Here is a 24,929-nt window from a genome sequence, read left to right on the forward strand (position 1 = left end):
GGAGCAGATGAGGGTTTCCCATGAAGAAAATCAGGTAGGTTATGACTCATCTCAGTGTTTTTCAGCCTTGGCTTCTCACTGAGTAGTTGATGCTTTGCAGATGGCACCACGACCTGCGCAGAAGTTTGGCATCATCAAGAAAGCTATGGTTTAGTACGTGTTTGACTTAGAGACTACAAAAGGTCATAAGCAATATGAAATTATAACTTGTGATCTTGTTTTCCAATAACTTTTTCACACTGTTGCAGAAGAGGGGGAATCATTCTTTATTGCCTAACTTTTATACTTGGTTATTTTTTTTTTCTTTTTTAGCAGTAACAACAGCAGCTCAGATGTACTTCCCTCTGCATCAAAGAGGAAAATGTTAATTTTTGCAAGAGTAGACACTTTAACAGCAACATTTAGAGAGCCACATTTGACCGGTGAATTGAATTATTCTTGAAGTCACAGCAACTATTTCTTTCTAGAATGAGTGGAGTTTATTCTCTAAACAGCAAACCAAATATTAAATAACACTGGGTGGAATGGGTTTGATATCATGTTGGAGAAACACAAAAAGTTGTAACCTGGTCTTTCCTTTATCCATTCATATTAAATAAGCGTGTACTATGTGCAGGGCACCTTCTTACTCTTTTCTGATCTATCTTCCATGTTACAGCAAGATCAGTTTTCCCAGTGTCTACTTGCAGTTATACCATTTCTCTGCTTTAAAGCCCTCAATAGGGGCGCCTGGGTGGCTCAGTCGTTAAGCGTCTGCCTTCGGCTCTGGTCATGATCCCAGGGTCCTGGGTTTGAGCCCCACGTTGGGCTCCCCGCTCCGCTGGAAGCCTGCTTCTCCCTCTCCCACTCCCCCTGCTTGTGTTCCTGCTCTCGCTATCTCTCTCTCTCTGTCAAATAAAATCTTAAAAAAATAAATAAAGCCCTCAATAATTACTTATTGCCTTCAGAGTGAATTCTGCCTCTTTGGCTGAGCTGATGGCACCTTCATTTGGAAGGCCCGAGCCAACCTTTTCCAGCCTTATCTCATACCACCTCCATGCACATCTCCTATGCTACGTGCACTCCCACTTAGTAACTTCTGCACATACTCAGGGTTTTCCCCCTTCAGTCCTTTGCTCTTTCTGTTCCCTTTCCCTAGTGGCCTTCTCAGCAACCCCTCTCCCTGCCTCTTCCCTTTCAGGGTTGGCCAGTCTCCGTTTCCAAATCCTACCTATTCTGTGGAGCTCATTTATCTGCTGTTGTTTTCATAAGGGCTTTGGAGTCCGACATGCCTGGGTTTAAATCCCAGCTTCACCTCTTATGAGTAGTGAGATAAGTGCGATGAGATGGGGAGTAGAGAGTGCTGTGCCATTTGGCGGAAAAATTTCAAGGTATCGTTTAACTTTCTGTAGAAATTTGAGATAACTCCAACTTGGCTGAACTAGTGATTCTTTGATAATTGGTCTTGATGTTGGCCTCACGAAGCTCTCTGTCTTTCTTGGGTTTATCTGCTGGCCCTCCTATCTGTTTCCCTGGATACCACCCCTTGGAGTCCAAGTATCTTTAGAAGCATTTTTGATCTCTATGAGATCTCCTCTTTCGTTCTGCTTCTATGTGTAGAAAGCAATCACCTTATCCTTTTGACAATCTGATGGAGCCTTTGCTGGTTTTCAGATGTGGAAATGTGATTTTTAGTTGGAACAGACAGTTGTGTTCTTCAATCCTAAATCAAATTAATGCTCTTTACTATCATTTCTGCTTTTTCCCCCTGACGTTACTGGTTCATGATGTCCTTGTGAACCTGTTACTGCTATGTGTATTTCCCTAGTTCTGTACCGGTTTTCTTCTTTAGTTGTTTTGGAAAGTGTTTACAGCCATTTAGGAATGTTGCAAGTAGCAACAAAAAAGTTTGAAAGCCATTCTTTAAACTGTCAGCTCCAAAATTGCTTTTATCTTATGTTGCTATCATTAAATTTTTTTTGAGCACAGACTCACTTATATGTGTATATTTACTTATAAATTACATGATGTGCTATTATGCCAATGTATTGTGTGTCTTTTCTGACATTCACAAAGAATTAAATATGGAAGTGGTTGACAAAATTAAATAATATATTGAGGGACACTTTAAGGACACACAAAACCTTCTTGCTGTTGTAAAAACATTTTTAACGCCTTGTTTATTTTGTAAGGGTTAGTTTAGTTTAAACTGGGAAATATCCATAATTCTACTTAACCGTCCCATGTTGCTGTAAGCCCGAAATAAGCGAATACTGGAGGGGTGCTTCTAGTACCCCTTCCTAGCTCTGGAAAATACTATGATCACAGGCTACCTTGGGTACTGTGGGTACCCTATAACCATGTGACATGTGATCCAGTAAAAGCTCCAGTATTAATCTATTAAATATAAGTAAAATGTAATTATTTTCTTCTTTAGGTTAAAAATGTAAAAGGAGGAAGAAGCACAGAGAGTTTGAAAAGTCAATTTACTTGCAGTATGAGGTAGTCTTACCAAGTAAAGAATATAAAGATTGGCAAAAAGCAAGTTATTTTTTAAACACTGAAGCACCTCTCCTCCTGTGGGAATTATGTCAGGATCTGTTTTAGGGGTCTGTGAGTACCTGTTGATCAGGATAGGGTAGATCCTGCTGCAGCAATCCAAGCTCAGTGGCTTAACACATCGAGAGTCCTTCTTATTCACCGGAAGTGTGAAGTAGGTCAGGTGACTCTGTAGGGCAGCCCCCCTCCAGACAGTGACCCAGCATTCAGGCTTTCTACATCTTGACACATGCTTCAAGACTTGTTACACCAGAGGAAGGGGGTGTGTGGAGACGGCACATCGGCTCCTCAATTCCTTAGGCTGGAAGTGACACGACTGCAAGGGCTTGGGACGTATAGTATAGTCCTCTCTTCTTTCCAGGAAGGAGAGTCAGATATGAAGGAACACTAGAAATTTCTACCAGTGGGGTGTTTGTGTTTGTCAAAAAGTGGAGCTCGATGAAATAAAGCTTGGGGAACAATCCAGACTCCGGCTGTTGCTGCTGTTTCTATTATTACTGCTTCTGCTACCAATAGACATCTGTTGGGGGCTTACAATTTGCCAGGCATGGTCCTTGGAGGTTTGTGTACGTTATCTTATTTACTGTTCGCATCAGGCACCTGGGGTAGGTGCTAGACTTTTTCTTGTTTTACAGATGAAAAATAAATGTAGAGAGAATAAGCAGCTTGCCCAAGTTCACACAGCTAGTTAATGAGAGAGCTGGGCTTTAAGGCTTACGTCTAGTTCATGCCAATGTCTAGGACTTAACTTTATGTTCACTAACTCCTTATAGGAACACTGAGCTGTGAATATAATCTCAGTTTAATGGGAAGATCATATTATGTTAGATAAAAAGACTAGTTCTGATAGAATGATTGAGAATGTGATTTAGTGGGGCACCTGGGTGGCTCAGTTGTTAAACATCTGCCTTCGGCGCAGGTCGTGATCCCAGGGTCCTGGGATCGAGTCCCACATCGGGCTCCCTGCTCGGCGGGAAGCCTGCTTCTCCCTCTCCCACTTGCCCTGCTTATGTTCCTGCTCTCGCTATCTTTCTCTCTGTCAAATAAATAAATAAAATATTAAAAAAAAAAAGAATGTGATTTAGTTTAATTGGGATTTTTATTCTTAATTAGGAATTTATTTCATTTTCTCAGAAGTGGTTTTTTGTGCTGTTTAGAGTTTCTACCATTTACCATAACTGACTATAATTTCCCTTCAGAGGAAAAAATCATGGAAAATTTTTCTATATGGAAGAAAAGAATGTAAAGGAGATGAGGGACATTTGACTGTGCTTTCTTATGCATAGCAACCAGAGACTGCATCTACAAATGTAGTTCTACCAGTGCATATTTGGATAATTAGAAGTTCACTAACCTAAATTCTAAAACAATTTGAGCTATACTATTTGAATACAAATGGGAAGCAGGTCTATCATAGGGTGGAGGTCAGGAAGCTCAAGTTCTGTTGTATATGAAATTCATGGTTCTGTGTATTTAATGCTCACTAATACAAACCTTTCACCCTTATGTGCAGTGTTGAAGAGGGCAACCACTCATCAATTCTTTTGGAGTATATTTTGAAGTTCTAGTGATTCTGTCCAGGGGAACTGAACCCAACTCCAGATCTAAGGGAGGATGTTGAGCACCCTTCCTGTGTTATAGGAAGTGCAGGACTATTTGGAACCTTGGAGGCAATGGGTAGGGGGCTGTGACCAAATTTCTTGTGTGCAAAGAGTAGATACTTGGGTTCCTGGATGGATATTCCACCCCAGATCCTATTCTGCAGGCTCTCTCCAAGGTGCTACTTCTCAGCCACATAGATCTGCATGAATAGAAATACATTTGGGACCACTAAGAGTTGCAATATTGGCATTAGGAATCACTGGAGTGCATGGATGCACGGTTACCCTTATGTTATCACTTGTGCTTTTTACTTCATGATATACTTTCTTGAATGGAAGAAGAGGGTGGTGGAGTATTATAGACAGCTAATTCTTTGAAATGGTGTGAACCCATAGCCCGTGCTCTCAATGTCACACCTGTAGACTGACTTGGGGAGAGGTGAATAGAAAAGATTTGGAGTGGGGGCGCCTGGGTGGCTCAGTTGGTTAAGCGACTGCCTTCGGCTCAGGTCATGATCCTGGAGTCCCGGGATCGAGTCCCGCATCGGGCTCCCTGCTCGGCAGGGAGTCTGCTTCTCCCTCTGACCCTCCCCCCTCTCATGTGCTCTCTCTCTCTCTCAAATAAATAAATAAAATCTTAAAAAAAAAAAAGAAAAGATTTGGAGTGGATGTTTGGCTGCCACTTGAGGCAGCCCCCGTATTAATTTTGTAATAGCCTATGGAGTTGGAGTGGATGTTGGGGGCAGGAGAATGCAACTACTGGAAAGTAAAGGGACCTAATTTTCTCTAAAAGTTTATATGATTGTCTTTTCTTTGCAGCTCCATTCTATTTACCTGCATGATAGAGATCAGAGAGGGAAAACATGGTAGAGAAGAAGTTTTCAGAAAGTTCATAAGGACTTACGTCTTGCAGTTTGATGCATATAAGTTATTGACTTTTCATATTCCTGGATTTTTTGGTAATTATTAATTTTATATTTCTAATAGATTACTTTTTCCAAATTAGATGTGTATTAAGCAGTTTTGAGACATTTTCCAAACTTGTGCATGGCTAGCCAAGGATCTGCATGAATATAAATAGCATCACACGCTGGGAGATTGTACTCAATCTAATATTTACCCATCTTGTGCATGCAGAAGTGGGACAAGGTCACTGGGAAATGTAACCTAAGAAGTGTAAGTAAACCTGCCTGGGGAGTTTTATGGCTTTGAAGCAATGGTTATGTGATCATTTCTATTTCTGGCTTAACACAATAGGAAATAATTTACTCTGAATCAATATTAGTATGGATTTTTGATGAGTTTTTTAGCTAGTTTCAATGTATGATTTATTGGCTCTCATTTTGAGCCTGTAACTTGAACAGGTCAAGATGGGTCATGTTTCCATGTGTCTCTTATCATTGTTTTTTGTTTTATTTGATTATACTCTAGGGCCATTTCAACAGGGGTCTGTTCTGTTCTAAACTCTGTTCTAAAATGCTCATGTCACTGGGAGTGTCCAGATATGAAGAGCTGTACCAATTGGAAGTGGGTGATAGAATTCATTCTATCTCCTGTTGGGAAGGTGGCGAGGTAGCCACTGTGAAGGGGTGTCCACTAACTATTAAATGCAGCTGTAGTACCTTGAGTACTGGGTGTTTGTGAAATCAAGGGCTCAGCTTTGGAGTTTCAGATCCATCCAGTTTGCCGATGGGACTTAAATATATTCACTGCTTAGATAGACCTGTTTTATTCCTGTACCTTCTTTCAGACCCCATTCCTTCTGCTACTCTGAATCTGAGATCCATGGATCCCTCAAAGCCAGTTTTCCAAAGCGTATCCAGGGAAACGACACTTTCCAGAGGGGATTTTCCAGCCAAATAAACTTGAGACATGACATACTAGGTAGTCCTATCCTGGAAATCCATAATGCATCTGTAATGGATTGAGTTATGTTCCCCCCAAAAAGATATGTTGGAATCTTAATCCCCTGTAACTCAGAATGTGATTTTATTTGGAGATAAGTTCTTTTTAGAGGTAATCAAGTTAAAATGAGGTCATTTGGGTGGGCGCTAACCCAATGTCTGATGTCCTTACCAAAAGGGGAAATTTGGACACAGACATAAACATGTACAGAGGGAAGACCATGTGAAGAGGCAGGGAGAAGATGACTGTCTACAATCCAAGGAAAGAAGCCTGGATTCTTCACTCACAGTCCTCAGAAGGAAGCAACCCTGGTGACACCTTGACCTTGATCTTCTGGCCTCCAGAACTGTGAGACAATAAATTTCTTTGTTTAAGCCACCCAGTTTGTGATACTTTGTTATGGCAGCTCTAACAAACTCATACAATATATCAGCATGTGACATGAAATGCTTTAACTCCTGCAGTTAAAAAAAAATTTATTAAGGGGGCACCTGGGTGGCTCAGTTGGTTGAGCAGTTGATTGTCTGACTCTTGATTTCGGCTTACATCCTGATCTCGGGGTTGTGAGATTGAACCATGCATCAGGCTCCATGCTCAGTGGGGAGTCTGCCTGAGATTCTTTCTCTGCCCCACACCCCCCCCAAATAAATTTTTAAAAAAGGAAAAAAAAATCATTAAGTTTGCTTAGCTTCAGCAAAGACCATGAAACTTTATCTTAAACCAAGCATCTATATATTTAGCAGCTATTGCTGCAGTAATGCTGTATAACAAGGCATTCCAAAACCTATTGGCTTAAAAAGATAAGCATTTACCTCTCCCTCATGTATCTGCAGGTTGGGTGCAACTTAGTTGGGCAGGGCTGGACTTCAGGCTGGAAGTTGGCTTCAAATATGTTCTACATGTGTCCACATTCTCCCTGGGACAGAAGTATTCAGGAATTCATCTTATGGTGGATCATAGATGCCAAGAGTCCAACCAAACCACACAGACTGTTTTAATTTTATTTTATTATGTTATGTTAATCACCATACATTACATCGTTAGTTTTTGATGTAGTGTTCCATGATTCATTGTTTGTGCATAACACCCAGTGCTCCATGCAGAATGTGCCCTCTTTAATACCCATCACCAGGCTAACCCATCCTCCCATCCCCCTCCCCTCTAGAACCCTCAGTTTGTTTCTCAGAGTCCATAGTCTCTCCTGGTTCATCTCCCCCTCCGAGTTCCCCCCTTCATTTTCCCCTTCCTGCTATCTTCTTCTTCTTCTTTTTTTTAAAACATATAATGTATTATTTGTTTCAGAGGTACAGGCCTGCCACACAGACACTTTTAAAGCCTCTGCTTATATCAAGTCAACTCACATTGTATTGCCTAAAGCATGTTACATGGCCAAGCCCAGAGTCAGTGGGGTCAGGGGAATGTACTCCCTGCCAAGTCACTCATGTATATATTCTGTTATATATGTTAACATATATATGTTATTACTATATATATTGTTTAATATATATATTTTAAATAATCTTATTTGTCATAAACTATAAATATTCTTAGAACTAAGGGAATAAAGGCCACACTTTGGAAAAGACTGCTTCAGGAGTAGCTCTGGAAACAAGATATTAAAGTTTGAGACCTGTGAAGGTAGATGAACGCTATCAGTGTGGTCAAAGGTTCCTTCAGTGGCTGGGCCTCCCAGAGTATCCTAGTGATGCCTGTTTTTTTTTTTTTTTAAGATTTTATTTATTTATTTATTTATTTATTTATTTGAGACAGAGAGAATGAGAGAGAGAGAGCCCAAGAAGGGGGGAAGGTCAGAGGGAGAAGCAGACTCCCTGCCGAGCAGGGAGCCTGATGTGGGACTCCATCCAGGGACTCCAGGATCATGACCTGAGCCGAAGGCAGCCGCTCAACCAACTGAGCCACCCAGGCGCCCCCTAGTGATGCCTGTTTAATGGCTCAGCATCAGGCTTTTCCCTTTCTATCTCATGTAACTGGCCAATGAAACCCAAGTGGGAGATTCTGGGAAAGCTTTTGTTTTCCTGGTAAAAAGAGTAAATGTCACCAGCAGTGCTCCTTCCCCCTTCTTCCTGGCTCAAGTGTTGATTTGTTGTCTGGAGCTACGTCAGCTGTGTAGTAACCATGAAAGAAAGCCACGCCAAACACAGAAACTCTGTCCTGCTATCTCCGAGCACTTGCAGCCATACACACAGTGGCTGCCCTCCAGACCTCTAGTCATGTGAGAAAATAACCGCTAGTGGTTGAAGTCCCTGTTTGTTGGGTGGTCTATTACTAGCAGCTCAGTATCTTCCTAACTGATACAACAAAAAATTATTGATCACTATTATTCATAATAATTATCAGTCACGATAAGCAGAGAAATAGGTGCATTTCAGTGAGGTGAAATGAGGTCTTAAAGGACCTTACACATTAGAATGAAGAAACCTACTTTCCAATTGTATTGGGCAACACTCCAAAGTAGTGACACAAAAGTTCCTCAAACCTGTGTAGGTGAAAAAGGGGGATTTATTAGTTCCTGTAATGAAATTGCAGAGAGGTAGAGTGTATGTGGCTGGGGTTAAGGAATAGATATGTGAGAAGGGGTTACTGTGACTTGTGAGCCCTTTAGACTGCAGGCATTGGGAGAGGGGCAGTTCTTTTTAGGAACTGAGATGAAGGACAAAGGGTTGCTGTAGGACAAAAACATGTTCATTGTATTGACTTGAGCTGTCCTTAGTCACCCTCTTTCTTCAAATTTCTTAAGGGTTCCTAAGTCATATTAAGAGACTGAGGGGTGCCTGGCTGACTCAGTCGGTTAAGTGTCTGACTCTTGATTTCTGCTCAGGTCATGATCTCAGGGACGTGGGATTGAGCCCGGTGTTGGGCTCCTCGCTCAGTGGGGAGTCAGCTTGAGATTCTCTCCCCCCGCCCCTCCCCCACCGTGTTCTTTCTCTCTCTCTCAAGTAAATAGATAAATCCAAAAAAAAAAAGAGACCTGAGATATATATATACAATGGAATATTATGCAGCCATCAAAAGGAATGAGATCTTGCCATTTGCAACGACGTGGATGGAACTGGAGGGTATTATGTTGAGTGAAATAAGTCAAACAGAGAAAGACATGTATCATATGATCTCACTGATATGAGGAATTCTTAATTGCAGGAAACAAACTAAGGGTTGCTGGAGTGGGGGTTGGGGTGGGAGGGATGGAGTGACTGGGTGATAGACACTGGGGAGGGTATGTGCTCTGGTAAGCGCTGTGAATTGTGCAAGACTGTTGACTCTCAGATCTGTACCTCTGAAACAAATAATGCAATATATGTTAAGGAAAAAAAAAAAGAAGAAGAAGAAGGTAGCGGGAGGGGAAGAATGAAGCGGGGGAAATCGGAGGGGTAGACGAACCATGAGAGACGATGGACTCTGAAAAACAAACAGGGTTCTAGAGGGGAGGGGGGTGGGAGGATGGGTTGGCCTGGTGGTGGTATTGAGGAGGGCACATTCTGCATGGAGCACTGGGTGTTGTGCACAAACAATGAATCATGGAACACTTCATCTAAAACTAATGATGTAATGTATGGGGATTAACATAAGAATTAAAAAAAAAAGAAAAAAGAGACCTGAGAAATTAAGAAGTCAATCAAATGTCATATAGGTATATAACTTTTTTTCATTTCAACTCTTATTTAAAGTATGAGTGTGTCTTCCCCAATGTTGCATAGGCACAGAGATTTAGAACTGCATAATATAAACCAGTTTAGCACCACAGCATAATCTGAAATTTAGAAGGATATGTCCTGAATTTTAGAAGGACAACAACAAAAGTTCACCTTCCTCATCTTGAAATAGTCTTCCTCAGCTCTTCAGAGAACTGTAGCTTTTGTCTACATTTCCAGAAGGGTGGAAAAACTTTGGTCCAGACTTAGGCAATGACCTACTTAGACTGAAACCACGATTTTTTTTTTTTTTAAAGATTTTATTTATTTGCGAGAGAGAGAATGAGAGACAGAGAGCATGAGAGGGAGGAGGGTCAGAGGGAGAAGCAGACTCCCTGCCGAGCAGGGAGCCCGATGTGGGACTCGATCCCGGGACTCCAGGATCATGACCTGAGCCGAAGGCAGTCGCTTAACCAACTGAGCCACCCAGGCACCCTTTTTTTTTTAAGATTTTATTTATTTGTGAGAGAGAGAATGAGAGACAGAGAGCATGAGAGGGAGGAGGTGAAACCACGATTTTAAATGGCTTTCATGGGTAGGTGAAAACTTCCTTTGGTTCTGAAGATAGATGAGATGGCTCATAGCCAATAGTTGATTTCTTTGTTTGCTAGAATGTAGAAGAATGATTTGAAGTGAACTACACACATCTTTGTCACAGATGTCAGCTGGTTTTTGCCTCAGTAATCTCTTGCAGTCAGCCCTAGGATCAGCCATGTGCACTGCATTAGTAGCCTTACAGATTTTTATTCCCAGGTTTTATTTTATGAAAGACTTGACTAATGGGGGGAGGAATATAAACATTCCTGTATGCTGGAACTTGGGAGAGCTAAATGATTTCCATCTTCCATTTTTTCTCTGGATCACTTTATTTTGGCGATGGGATAGCAACAGCACATAAGCAACTAAAGAAAACATTTTGGAGTATTTCAATGGATAGATTATTTTAGTCTCACTTGTGCCAAGGCACTTTTTGAAACCAAGCTCTAAAGGGGGAAGGCAGAGGGAGTGGTCACCCTCAAAACATTCACTGCCTGATAAAATTCTCTACAGACAACGTCCTCCCAGGGTTTTGAGAAGCAAGTCTATGTCGACAGGAGAAAAGTAACAGAGTGATTTTATCGGCCAAAGCAGATGGGGTGGGCTCTGAACCTAGCCTCCTCTGGCCAGAGTGCAATTTCAGTTTCTATAATTAGTTGCAGGTGGAGCTCTTGTGTTGTTGTTTTGGAGTCCACTGACATCTGTGCGCAAATTCCCACCACCCCCAGTTGGCATTTGGACTCAATAAGTGGTTTTGGCTTTGCAAGAATATAGAAAATTGTAGATCTATTTCACACACACACACACACACACACAAAGCTGCTGTAAAGGTCAGGTTCTGAAAGCTGTGGAAAGCATTTTCCAAAAGTTTGGGAAGTAGGTTTTAGGCAGAGTGTGGGCATGTAGCCAAGAGCTAGGGTAGCTTGACAAACAGAATTCTGGCACGTGCAATTTCTTCTTGGTTTCTCTGTGAGGCCAGCATTTGATTGTATCTTGGAAGTGATGTGCAGCCATTTTGTTTTCAGTGGGAACATTTTGGAGAGAAAAAGTACAGCTACTTCCTATCTTATAACCCCATGGCTGGGCTTGTGCTGTCTGGTTTGGCTATGTACACTGCACAAGTTAACTTACTTGTTTTCAGTTGAGGGCAATTTACCTCCCAAGGGACATTTGGCAATGTCTGGAGACATTTTTGGTTGTCACTACTGGAAGGGGTGACATCCAGTGGGTAGAGGAGTGACATCCGGTGGGTAGAGGCTAGGGATATTGCTAAATAGCCCAAAGTGCATAGAATTGAGCTCTACATTATCTGGCCAAGAATGTCAATAGCTACAATGATGAGAAACCCTGAGTTAATTGGATGATTACTATATCTTCATTTTTCTTAATACTTTGCCTACACTCAATTCTTTAACTTTGTGAAGTGATGATCAAAATGTATGTATTTATGCAAAAATATTAATATAAAAGGTAAAACCTGATTCAACATTGTGTGGGAAAGAATTGTGAATGATATCTTTTCTTTTTTCTTTTTTTTTTTTTTTTAATATTGACCTGGACTAGTAACCATGAATACTTTGATTCTTTTAGAGGCAGATATTTGGTAAATAGAGATTAATCTTTTAAGGAAATAGACAACCCTTTAAGGAAATGAAATCTTTTTTTTTTTTTTAGAGCGAGAGAAGGTGGGAGGGGCAGAAGAAGAGGGAGAAAGAGAATCTTAAGCAGACTCCACGCCCAATGCAGAGACTGACACAGGGCTTGATCTCACAACCTCCAGATCATGACCTGAGCTGAAATCAAGAGTTGGACACTAACTGACTGAGCCACTCAGGCACCCTGAAACCTATTTTTTAAACCATCATTTCTTTATACCTTTACTGGCTTTTTATGGTGTTTTTTGACTATGTCTGACATTGATCTTGAAAGGGAGAGAGAATAAGCATTTTTGAGCTCCTACAATGTGCCAGGAATTTACTAGTTGCTTTCCATGTGAGCTCAACAGCCCTGCAAAACATGTGGCATCCCCATTTTATAGATGAGAAACAAGACAGAGAGATTAAATGGCCTGCCGGAGGTCTCACCCTTAGGTAGAGCTGGAATTTGAATCTGAGGTATGCTTAGCTTCAAAAGTGTGTTCTTTCTATTGTCTTAAAGGGAAAAACAACAAATTTGCTTGAAAACCAGGGAATGTGATGTGGAAATGGAAGCCCTAATATAGAGTGGAAGTAGGAATGAGCTGCTTGCCAGTATCTTAAGGATGCTGTCAAGAAGTTATACAGGAAGGACAGAAAGCCAGAACAAGGAAGGGAGCATGTTGTCAAGAGCAACAGAGGAGAGAGGGCAAGTAGGAAGGAGCAAATGCATGCTTGTCAATTACATGTGCAGAGGAGAATGCCAGAGGAGAACTCCTATCTTGGAAACCCACCCAGATGGATGGGAGGAAGCAACTCCAGGGACTGGCTGGAAAATTAAAACTGTAGGTGGTAGAAGAATGAGAGAGATTATCTCTCAGAATGCTCATTGAAGGTCTGGCACATCTGCTCAGGTGGTTATGACTTTGACAAATTCACTGGATCCATAAAGGCAGGGCTTCAGGAATGGGGAAGTTCTTTATTATGGATTATTGTACTCTAGTGAGGATGGTCTCATTCATCCAGTTAGAATTTTTCCTGAACTTGCCTCTATCTACAGGAATTTCAAGGTACATGGACAGCTTCCTGACCCAGGAGTCCCCTCAACTGGATCCTTTTCAGGTGGTTTCTGACCAGGGGGTTTCATGGGAGTGGTCACACCTATTCAGAATTTGTCTTTGGATTGTTCTCAGTCTTGTGTCTCAAAGTCAGATCTTCCCTTCTTGGGTCCCAGCATTCCTGGTTTCCACTTCTCCCAGCACCTTTCCCCTATGAAACCTCTTCTTTGTCTTCTTTGAGAATCCAGCTCATTTTTTTTTTTTTTTTTTACTAATTGATTTAGTCACCACTTATTTAAGGGAAAATGTAGCTGTAGAGGCCCATTCAAACATGTTGAAGGGGAAAAGAAATGCATTTACTAGGAACATACAAGAGTTCTTTTCAGACCCTAAGTGTACATAGGGCAGCCAGGTGTCCTGGGAGGTTGGAATAAAGTTAGTTGGAAAATAATCAGAAATAAAAGGACAAAGTCAGTTGCTCTTATTTTTATCTCATGTCTCTCTTACTTTCTTTCTTGATATCTGTTTTCATATGCTGCTTATGAAAAAGTGGCCACTCAAGGAAAGCATCTTCTCCATTCAGGTGCTTAATAGATACTGCCTAGAGTTGCTTGGTTTCAATTTCAAATTCAGACAACCAAAAATCTGATTGGCCCAGCTTGTTTGTGCTAGGTCCAATCAGCTGTGCCCAAGAAAGTCATGAGAACCACAGTCTTTCTCTCAGCAGAGCTATGGAAAGCCTCTTTCTGAGAAAGGGGCATGATGGGAGATTCTCTAAGGAGGAAGCATGAGGATCAGGTGGTAAGGAGGAAAGGACAGCCCTTACTGGGAAATACCTTTGTGCAACACATAAATGGGAGCTTACCTTATTTCAGTTTTTAAGAAGACCACAACCAAAGAGAGTTAACTACTGTCACCTCTATCTGTAGACAGCTGTTTCAATAGCAACGTCAGTAGCCTTTTGGGATCTCCTGACCTTCACACCCACGTTGTCAGTCCCTACCTCTGATTATGCCCATTGGAGAAATTCTAGAAGTGGTATTAACTGACACCAGGATCAATTCATGCTGTCTTATCTTAGTGGACCCATGTAGTTTCTTTATATAATGTCAGATCACATCCTTTATGGAACTTTAAAAAATTCTCCACTTTTCATAAACTCCTTTAGTCTTAAAATTCTCCACTTTTCATAAACTCCTTTAGTCTTATTGGAGAATTGGGTCTCCAAAGTGGATGAGACTATGATGCCAGTTATAAACTTTTAGAACTAGGCGTGTTATAATCTGGCATCTTCTATTTTAAGTTACAACAGTTAGCTTGAGTTCTAAAAAGTATTGTCTCCTGAGCATATATTATCTAAAAAGGAGTTGAAAAAAAATTAAAATTCACTGATTCGTCCCTTGGGTGAGATTTCTGAAATATCCATGTGAAGTAATATAAAAGTTCCCAAGGAATTTTGGAACCAGAGAAATAAATAAATATATGAGATGGAGAGTTGGACAGTGCACATGATGACCAAATTTAGAAATTGCTCAAATTTAGAAATGTAGCAAATACTAAAGTTTACTTTCTCAAATTTTTTAAACTTCTGTTTGTGGTTTTTAACTTTGGGGAGCCACGTACCCTTTTAGAAGCCAATGAAAACTTTTACATCTTCTGTAGAAAAATGTGTATAACCTGAATTGTGCACAGCATTTCACTTCCTTATCCCCACTATAACCCCAAGGGCATCTGAGGATATTTAGGTAAAACCTCTGTCTAGATATTGCCACTTAATATTACATATTGCACATGTATTAGGAGTAAGTAGTTCCTGGTAGTTAATGAAATGAATGAGCTCTTGGTAATGTGAGACATGTCTTCAGCTCATTGCTCTTCAATTTTTGCTGAGAAGTAGGGGACATGTGCCAGGATTTTGATGATAGTTAAAGGGTGTGTACATTGGTAGGGTGGAAACTGATAGATGGACAGCACCACATTCACTAAACATATTCAAGTACAATATCTTAGAGGTGATATATTTTAGTCCACACTCAGGAATAAGTTATGCTGGAAGAGTTTGCCTGGTGTTGGGTATCATACTGAAGTATATGTTTACATTTTCATTAAGGACTTTTGGTTCATTATGTTTGTCTTGGGGTGCCAAAATTTCCAGTTCACTGCAGATAATTCTATTTCACTTTTTTTTGTGTGTGATTACAAGTAAAATTGAACACTGCAAACTAAGTTATGCTGTAGGCATTTGTGATAGTGCAAGGAAAAAAAGAGTTTTGGAAGTTACCAAGTAAGGGTAATTGGGTACCTACTGTGTTCCCAGTAACAGACTAAGGGCTGAAGAAGACTATAAAGTGTAAGACACCCTTACTATCTTGTGAAAATCATTAGAGACCCATTTTTTTTCTATGTAGAGCATAACTAAGGAATAGCAGTGATGTACCTTGATAGTTTACTCTACCTTGGAACTTTACATGAGCATGAAATTTGGGAAGGAAGAACTTCTTGCTCAATTCTCTTTCTGAGAAGAGCCCTTGATATGAGCTTTCTCTCTTCTGTAGAAGCCTAGCTAGAGTCCAGGAGAGTGGGCACAGCATCTTTCCAACACCTAGATAGTGTAGGGCTTCTGGAAGGGGTTGGGGAGGAGGAGTTGGAGAAAGTCTGCACTCCTGCCTTTCTCAGGCAAGCATGTGAGTCTGTGAATCACTTTCCCATCTAGCACACCCACCTGACTACAATATGTTCCCTTGATAAGAATAAAAATGATCAGTATAGCTCGTAAAGCACTTCCTACGTATACCCTAAATGAAATAATGATATTTCAAACACTGTGCTGATGGGCTCACATATGGTATCTCATTTAATCCTCATGATGACCCTGTGAAGTAGGTACTGTTAATAATATCACTATTTCGGGATGCCTGGGTGGCTTAGTTGGTTAAGCGTCTGCCTTTGGTTCAGGTCATGATACTAGGGTCCTGGGATCGAGTCCTGCATTGGGCTCCTTGCTCAGCAGGAGCCTGCCACTCCCCCTGCTTGTGCTCTCTCTCTCTGTCTCTCTGTCTCTCTGACAAATAAATAAGTAAAATTGTTAAAAAAATATCACTATTTCATTTGTGAGTAAGGCAGGGCTAAAAGAGAGATAACTTGTCCAAGGTTACAGTTAGTAAGTGGAAGAGCTGGAGTTGAGCCCAGCCAGACTAACTCCAAATTTGGTCTCCAGTTAGTCAGCCCTGATTGTAGTATGGAGTGGTCAGCTGTGTGTACACAAGGTGATCTTAGGATAGGTGTGGACTCTGCATTACACAACTCGGAGGCCTAAGGCACTGGGCTTTACAATGAGAAGGTCATTGCCTTTCCAAATCTCATCTAGTTTTTCTGATGAACTTCAGTGAGTAAGTCTCAACTTGGTACCAGTCTTGACCACCTTCTTCATACCTATTAGGTGTTTCCTGCCCTTACTGTAGGATATGGAGTGACATTCCTAAATGATGCTTATATCGTAATCTGGCAGCCCCAGTTTTAACCTTTGTATCTGATATGCTGTCTGATTAGAGTTTCTGTGAGCAGACTGGTAATGTGGCCTTAGTGGGGCCTGCCTTCTTGGGTCTTGCTTGATTGTCTTTGACAGTGGTTGAGAGTACCAGCTTTGGAGGTGGATTACTTGGGTTCCATTTCCAACTGTGGGACTTCAGGCAACTTTATCTTTATGAAACCTTTTCCCCACTTTTGAAATAAGTGTAATAATAGTACCTGCTTTAGGGGTAAATTTACTGCTAGTGGAGTAAATTTAATAGGACTTAAGTTTAATTGGATTAAATGAGGGAGTTCATGTAAAAAATATTTAGCACCATGCCAACATGAGTAAATATCCAAATAATAGATGATGATAACCATGAGGGAAACCAGTCTGAGAACAAAGGTATCACATGGGGAAGTAGAGTGCTAAAAGAATGGCAGAGAAATGGAATCAGAGCCATACCTGAAGATTGCCCCATCTCCGATTTTCCTGCAATTTGTATAAGCCAATTTGAGTTCAGGCTTTGTTACTAATAGCCCAATGCATCTTGACTGATAGAGCCATGAATATTCAGCGATCTCTGTTTAGAAGCTGTATGGTTACAAAAATGAGGAGATCCCAGCTCCTGCCATGAGAACCTAGTCTAGCAGAGAAAATGCTGTCTCATAAAAACCTGTAAAAAAAGGCCCATAAAAAAAGGAAGAAATTTGTCCCTGCCATTAAAAGATACAATTAAATTGATTTAGGAGCCCAGAGAAGGAAGAGATGAAGGAAGACTTTATATAGGGAAGGTGGCATTAGAGATAGTCCCTGAGGATGGACAACTATTTAAAATGGTAGGTGGGAGCAGGGGCCGGTCATAGGGGGTCCAAGTTCTCAATGAAAGGAATGGCCAAGAGAAACTAGATGACTAGAGATTTATTTCATAAAGCATAGATATGGAGGTAGGGCAAAAGTAGTGGCCCAAGTATTGCGCTTCTATCTAAAGAGGAGAAGGAGAATTTGGCCCTTAGAGATCACTTTTTTATTTTTTCTGAATTAAGAGATGTTATTATGGTGCATAATAGGTACAGAGGCATATGTTGGGACAAACTATTTTGTTTCTATGATTTTTCCTATATGTTCCTGGCTCTGTGACGTCCTCTGCCATGGTACAGCAGAAGGATGACTTTAAGAGCTCCTCTGTCGATATGCTAAAGGTCAAAAGGGAAAGGTGCTTATGAACCCAGCAGAAGCTATGGATCTGTTGGGTTGCGAAGAGCTTAATTTTCCTTGGCTTGATTCTTTGACATCCCTTTTCTATTATTAATGTGTATGTGTGTGTGTGTGTGTGTGTGTGTGTGTGAGAGAGAGAGAGAGAGAGAGAGAGAGAGATGCCATCTCCAAAATGTCATTGTTGGATGTGTAAGTATTGTTATATGCCAAGGAAATACCATACCACAATTTTGGAAACAGTTTTGTTGTTGTTGTTGTCCTGTTATAAGGGGTGGCTAGGAGAGTTTTCTTGACCAAGGTATTGACCCTTTTAGCTGAATCCAAGCCAGTTCATGTTGTGTTGTAGATGGCTGCTCAGGAAAATTTTAGGCCATAGCCAGACTTTTCTCATGCTTAAAAAAAAAGAAAAAAGGAAGAATCACATTACATTTTTCTGGTAGGCTGAATTGAAATATTTTCTGCACCATGAGATGGAAACTGTAAATTTTTGTATCACTATAGGGAGTAATAGAGAAAAAAGATGAGGATGACTTCCCAGTAAAAGCTGTTGTCTGAATCCTCTGAAAAGGCAGACTCTCAAGTTGCCCAGAAAAGGTCACATGGCTTCCAGGTCTAGATAATTCCACACATTAATCCAACCGGCTAGAAGCCTGAGGACTCATAGGAGGTGTTTGATTAATTGATTTTTGTAAACTTTGGCCGGTTTTGCTAATCTTTGTCTACTGGATCAATCTGCTACATAATCTCTCCCCAACTAAAACTCTTACAATGACACTTTAACAGTTCGTACCAAAGGAATGGTCTCTCAAACAAAGTTCTCTAACCCAAATCTCTCCATTGGCTTAGATGTGTTTACCCATTTTCCACTAGAGGTGTCACTGGTGTCCCCCAAGAGGGTCAAGCAAGATGATGACTGAATGGCTGAAATGGATCAAGTCAACAAATATGAAACTTCTACCATGTGCTGGGCTAGGTGCTGAGAGTATAGTAATAGACAAAATTTCCTGCCTGTATGGAGCTTCCATTCTTGTGGGGGAAGCAAAAGGAGTCAAGTTTTGGGCTTGAGCCACTGGGGAAGGCTGAGGCCAAACAGGCTTAGTATGCGGGGAGATCAGGAGTTTGTTCTTGATCATGTTTTGTTGCAAAGCCTCATTCATCCAAGTGGTGATGCTAAGTAGGGATGTGGGTTTGGTGGAATTGGCTGTCTTGTGGCCTCTGCTAGAACATTATGGATGTGGTGAGAGTAGATATTGGGCTGCAGTGGGTTAGAAGTGGTAATGTTGATTTTTTATATTCTTTCTGCAGGTAGCTTGGCTTTGAAAATGGTAACTGGAGGGATGCAGAGTTTGGGGAATCTCCTCTCACCAATATGTGACACATTTGACCATATTCTTACCATGCAGGAAATGGGCCAGTAGAAAAAGGGTTATTGGTGAAACAAAGTCTGAAAGGGGAGGGAGAAGAGGAGTTCAGCTGTGAGTAGGTGGCAAGGTTTCCTCAAACCCAGGGAAGAGCTGGTCAGGAAAGGTCCAGATAAAGAGACAATAGGTATGGAGTAAAAGAAGGTTAAACCTAAGGAGATTGCTTGGTTTAGTGAAAAGAGAATGCTCCAGACTAGGAATTAACTTAGATTTCACTTTGATGCAAAACAGGATGAGATGTTGGCCAAATCACCTCCTATCCCTGAGTCCCAGTTTTCCCTGTTGCAGCACTATATTGAATAAAATTGTCTCAAAGGTTCATGTTGGCTAACACATGCCACAGGTTTAAGCTAAATTTTCAGGGAAATTAGGAGTACCCCGGTGGCAGAAGAGTCGTGTGTGCAATTTGATGGGACCATGTGGCTAGGATGTGGCAGGTGTGGTTGAAATAGGAAAAGGAAGGGGTGCCTGGGTGGTGCAGTCTTAAGCGTCCAACTCTTGGTTTTGGCTCAGTTCATGATCTCAGGGTTGTGAGATTTAGCCCCACGTTGGGCTCCATGCTCAGTGGGGAGTCTGCTTGAGATTCTCCCTCTGTCCCTCTCTCCTGTGCTCTCTCTCTTTCAATAAATGGGTGAATCTTAAAAAAAAAAAATAGGCAAAGGAAGACATGTTGGTCGTCAGTATGATGTGTTGGTGGTTTTATTCCGGTGCTGCTGATGGGGCAGTTTGCTTGCTGTAGGATGACACAGCAAGCCCAATACTTGGCTTGGTGGAGACAGCAGCCACCAGCATGTCCCAGGAGACATTTTACAAGTAAAGGCTAATTTTACTTTTGCTGTTGATGGCATTTCTCAGCTATACTAATTACTATCCTGATAGAAACGCTTCAGAAATATACCCTGTGCTCCCAAGAGTGCAGAGGAGTAAAGAGGTTGTTCTTAAATAATCCAAGAAGAGGTTTTACCTGTGGATTCAAGCTACAGTGCTTCCTTAGTCATGGTTTTCTTAGTGGAAGATGCTCTGGCTTAAACAGAATTTCTGTGCTTGCCTTACTTTTAGATTTCAGAGTATGTGATCTATTTCCTATTCAACATCAATTGCAAATAAAATTATTGTAGGAAGGAAAATGATAGTTATGAATTAAATGTTGTATATCAGGGTCTTTTTTTTTTTTAAGGATTTCTTTTATTTATTTGAGAGAGAGAGAGCGTGAGCCAGGTGAGGGGTGGAGGGAGAAGCAGCCTCCCTGCTGAGCAGGGAGCCCGATGCTGGGCTTGATCCTGGGACTGTGGGACTCTGGGATCATGACCTGAGCTGAAGGCAGACACTTAACTGACTGAGCCACCCAGCCGCCTCATGAATCTCAGTTTTTTAAGAAGGTATATTGTAAACTTGGGAATTATGTTTTGCATTCTTCTCCGTCTCCTTCTTCTTCTTCTTTCTTCTTCTCCTCCTCCTCCCCCTCCTTCTCCTCTTCCCCCTCCTCCTCCCCCTCCTTCTCCTCCTCTCCTCCTCCTTCCCCTCCCCTCCTCCTCCTTCCCCTCCCCTCCTCCTCCTTCCCCTCCCCTCCTCCTCCTCTTCTCCCTCCCTTCCTCCTCCTCCTATTCTTCTTTTCCTCCTCCTCCTTCTCCTTCTTTTCCTTCTTCCTCCTCCTCCTTCTTCTCCTTCTTCTTTTGCTTTCTTCTTTAGTTCCTTAGTAAATATCTGGCTGTCCCTCCATCCATCCATCTACTTATTAAAATAATATCCCTGAATATAGTAATTGTTTAGTAAATAGCTGTTGAGTAAAATGCACAAGTATATACAGAGCCAAGACCTCTTGGGCTTGGTGAAGTCAGGAGGCCTGGATCTAGTCCTCACTCTGCCATAATTTGGCTATGTGACCTTGGGAACTAGTTGCCAGCATTATAAAGCTGGGAGACTTCATGTAAAACCTGGATTTCTGAATTTTTTCAGCACTGGGCACGTCTGGTAGCCCTGAACCCAGTGAGCTGGAGCTAAACAGTCGTTGCTTACCTTAGCTGGGACGTTGTCTCTCCAGGTTCCTCTAGGCCACACCTTGGTTGACAGGTATACATTCTTAGTTTGAAGGTTAAATGGAGAACATTTTCAAATTTAAGATGTTAATAAGATATGAGCATCTTTGGGTCTCAGAGACTTGGATGAAAATCCTGACCCTACTGTGGCGGCATCATCTTAATACTCCTCGCCTGTAGGAGTTTATCAGCCACCCACCCAGTCTTGGAAATGGGAAAGGACCTCCTTTTGATATTTGGGGAAGGAGAAATGGGTGAAGTGTGTCAGGCATTGGTTAATTCTTGAAAGTCAAAGGCAATTAACATGATTATGGGTGATGGTAGAAGTCTGGTGCCTGGCCTGGAGTAAAAGGGATCAATCATGTTTCCCAAATGACTGGAACAAAAAGGAAGAGAAAAGTATTAAAAATTCACCATAGATTAAGGTCTCACCCTTTATGCTAAGAAGGCAGATGCTGAGGCCCTTTTAGGGAATTTGCTTTGCAGGAGAGGAGCTGCCTTTGTTTGCTTTTCTGATGACTTGGATTTCTACAGCTGCTCATGGTTCTTGAACTTCCTGGAAAAAGTACAGGCAGATAGAATTGTGATGAAATCAGCATCCCAGCCCTATGTTTCCTAAGGACACTGTTGATTCCAATAGTATTTAGCTTAATTCCAGCAGCTGGCTTGGATTTTATATTGGGATAGATATGACAAGGGGTGTAGTGTGTATTTGTGTGTGTGTGTGTGTGTGTGTGTGTGTGTAGATCCAGTGCTATAATTAGAACAGGATAACCATTACAAAAAATTGATGGCTATTTGATTTGGGGGAGAAATGGCTTTAATTTCCCCAAGTGTTTCATTTTCTTGGTATTCTTCAAATGTGCATTATCATTCAGATGACTAATAAGAAGTTCAATACACTGGAGTACACTTTATAACGAACATTATTATTCTTTGAAAAAATTGAGCTTATTGTACACTTCCATCAGAAGGTAATATGAAGTTGTTAGGAGTTTGGGTGGGGATTTGGTGTCTGAATGCTACTGTTCTTTCTGCCCCTATCCAGGGTCTGACCAAAAAGGGATATATACCTACAGCCCAGCAGTCAAAAGAGAAACATGGTATGGCTTTATTAATTCCCGAGGATGCGCTCAGTATCCCTCCATGCAGGGATTTTTTTGACTAGTGAGAGAGCTTGCCATTCCCTCCCCATTAGACCTCCAGATGGCCATGCCTGCTGCATGTTGACTCCATATAGCCACCATGCTCAGGGGGAAATCAAGGTTAGCAAGAGGAGGAGGTTCTGCTGTGCTTACCACATGGATACCCAGAAGTGAAAGGGTAAAGGAAGATGGGCAGGGCCCTGTCTGTCCAGACAGGGAAAGCCCTGCTTGCTTTACTGGTCCCCTTAGCTGGAAAGTTGGGTGGATGGCAGAACTGTTGGGTGGATGGCAGAACTGCCTAAGAAGGCTGTGTTTTCAGCAGTGGTCACCATGGGAGAGCAGGAAGCAGATGAGAGGTGTGGGGCCGCTTGCTCTTTTGGGGCTGCACAAGTGGAAAAGAGGATGTGGGGCATGGCTGTGTTCCTTTTGCTAGCACCCACATTCCAGTCAATGTCCTGGTCACTGGTCAATCATATTGGCACTCCTTTTTGGGAGTGGGGCCAATGAAGACTGTCAGAGCGGTGTAAGTCAAGGATGATGGGCATTACCTTTTGATGTCTAACATCTTCATAAGAAATTGGGAAATGAGTTTTGTCACAAATTTCCACACATAATGATAAACCCTGCTAATGTGTCTATCAGGTTTTTTTTTTCGCTAGGCACTCCCGTATTCTTGATTTTATAATTTGCCGTTTATCAATAGCTAAATAGGTATTAGAATAACATAACAGTAATAACTATATTTATTGAGAGCTACTGCATACCAGTCACATATATTGACTCACTTGTTCCCCAAAATAACATAGTGAGGTAGTTGTCATTTCCATTCTCATTTTGCAGATGAGAAAACAGAGGTACACAGCTAGCAAATGGCAGAACAAGGACACCAACATAGGTGGTCAGGTTCTAAAGTGCATATATACTTCTGTCTCTGGAAGAGGTGGGTTAAGAAGAGGATGCTGGCCCAGGAATTAGGAGACCAGCATGTAGTTTAGAGCCTGGCTTGGCTCTGCCACAAACCTGTTGTGTGATTGACAGCATGTTAATGAATTCCTCATTTTGAACCTCAGTTTCCCTGACTATAAAGGTAGGATGTGATTTCTATTCAGGGTTTTTGGGCACAAGACTCACTGTATTAGCTTCCTGGGGCTGCTGTAATAAATTACCACTAACTAGGTGGCTAAATTTCACAGCAGAAATTTATTCTCTCACAGCTGTGGGAACCAGAAGTCTGAAATCAAGGTGTGTGCAGGGTTGGTTCCTTCTGGAGGCTTGGAGGGAGAATACATTCCTTGCCTTTCTCTTAGCTTCTGTTGGCTGCCAGGAACCCTTGGCATTCCTTGGCTTGTAGACACATCACTCAATCTTTGCCTCTGACTTCACATTACCTTCTCCCCTGTGTCTCTGTTTCTCAAATCTCTGTCTGTCTTCCTCTTATGAGGACACTTGTCTTTGGATTTAGGGCTTGCCCTAAATCTGGGAAGATCTCATCTCAAGATCTGTAACTTTAATTATAACTGCAAAGACTCTTTTTCCAAATAAGGTCACATTCACAGATTCAGGAGGTAAGGACTTAGACATATCTTTTTTTTTTTAGAACATCTTAAATTTTTAATCCTTTCTTTACAGGTTACCTAGACCACTTTTGATTAAGAAAACTGTACAAAGTTAGTTAACTGCCACAGGCAAATGCCAGGCTGCGGCACGTGTCAATTTTCCACAGGGTCCTGCTTTGCGGGGTGTCTGAATGCGTTGTTCAGGGTCTCTGCTCACACTCGCTGGGATTGGTCGCGGCAGAGTTTGGTCCACAGGTCGCTTCTCCCCGTATTTCTTTGTAAACTCTTCAGTGTTCTTACAGAATTTTTTACGGTCCTTAGAGTATTCTTCAGATAGGTCAGCCCAAAGTGGGTGCTCAGGCTGGGGGTCGTTCACCAGTGCTATGAGGGACTGGATTACTTGGTCGGTTTCGGTTGCTGGCTTCCAGTTTTCAGCACTAATTACTGGCAGACAGACCTGCCCCTCATTGATGTTCGGGTGATAGATCTTTGTTTTAAATGTGATCTTCGGTGGTTTCAATGGGTACTCTACTGGAAAGTTGATTTCGATTCTGAAGGCCCCCTTATCAAATGGAGGGTTGTCAGGAACAATAAGCCCTTGCCAAGTCAATAAATCAGCTTCATCAACCTGGATGTTAGGGAAGTTTTTCATTCCACATTTGCGGATTTCTTCAAGCTCCTTCATCAGCCTCCTGCTGGCCGCCATCTTGGATCTGGCACTGCTGCTTTCCCCAGGACTTAGACATATCTTTTTTGAGGCCACTGTTCAACCCACTACACTCACAATCCAGCTTTTTATCTGCTGCAATATGACAATGACAAAAGATATTGGAAAGGAAAGGATTAAAGCTAGGTAATGGCTAACACCTCCTGGGCAGATTGATGCAGGGGCTAAGAACATAGTATGTGGAGTCAAGACCCCTGGTTTCAAGCAATGGCTCTGCTACAATCAGCCGTGTGACCTTGAACAAGTCACTGAATGCCCCTTGGCCTCAGTTTTCTACTCTGTAAAATGGAGCTAGTAATAGGAACATTACAGGATTATTAAGTGAATGACCG

At 41.7% G+C, this 24,929-nt stretch overlaps 1 protein-coding gene across 1 annotated transcript; it reads right to left on the reverse strand.

Annotated features, from left to right (window-relative positions):
• Nucleotides 1–21,433: 21,433 nt before the first annotated feature.
• Nucleotides 21,434–24,611, reverse strand: LOC118005507 (ubiquitin-conjugating enzyme E2 L3-like). Its single transcript, XM_034997428.1, has 3 exons — nt 24,088–24,611; nt 22,863–22,879; nt 21,434–21,545 (listed from the first exon to the last, which is right to left on the reverse strand). The coding sequence occupies exons 1-3, from the start codon at nt 24,574–24,576 to the stop codon at nt 21,434–21,436; spliced, it is 618 nt and encodes a 205-aa protein (XP_034853319.1). The 5' UTR covers nt 24,577–24,611.
• Between the last annotated feature and the right edge of the window lie 318 nt (nt 24,612–24,929).

Source organism: Mirounga leonina, unplaced genomic scaffold (assembly GCF_011800145.1).
Source record: "Mirounga leonina isolate KUSES-001 unplaced genomic scaffold, KU_Mleo_1.0 Mir_94, whole genome shotgun sequence".
Taxonomy (NCBI): domain Eukaryota; kingdom Metazoa; phylum Chordata; class Mammalia; order Carnivora; family Phocidae; genus Mirounga; species Mirounga leonina.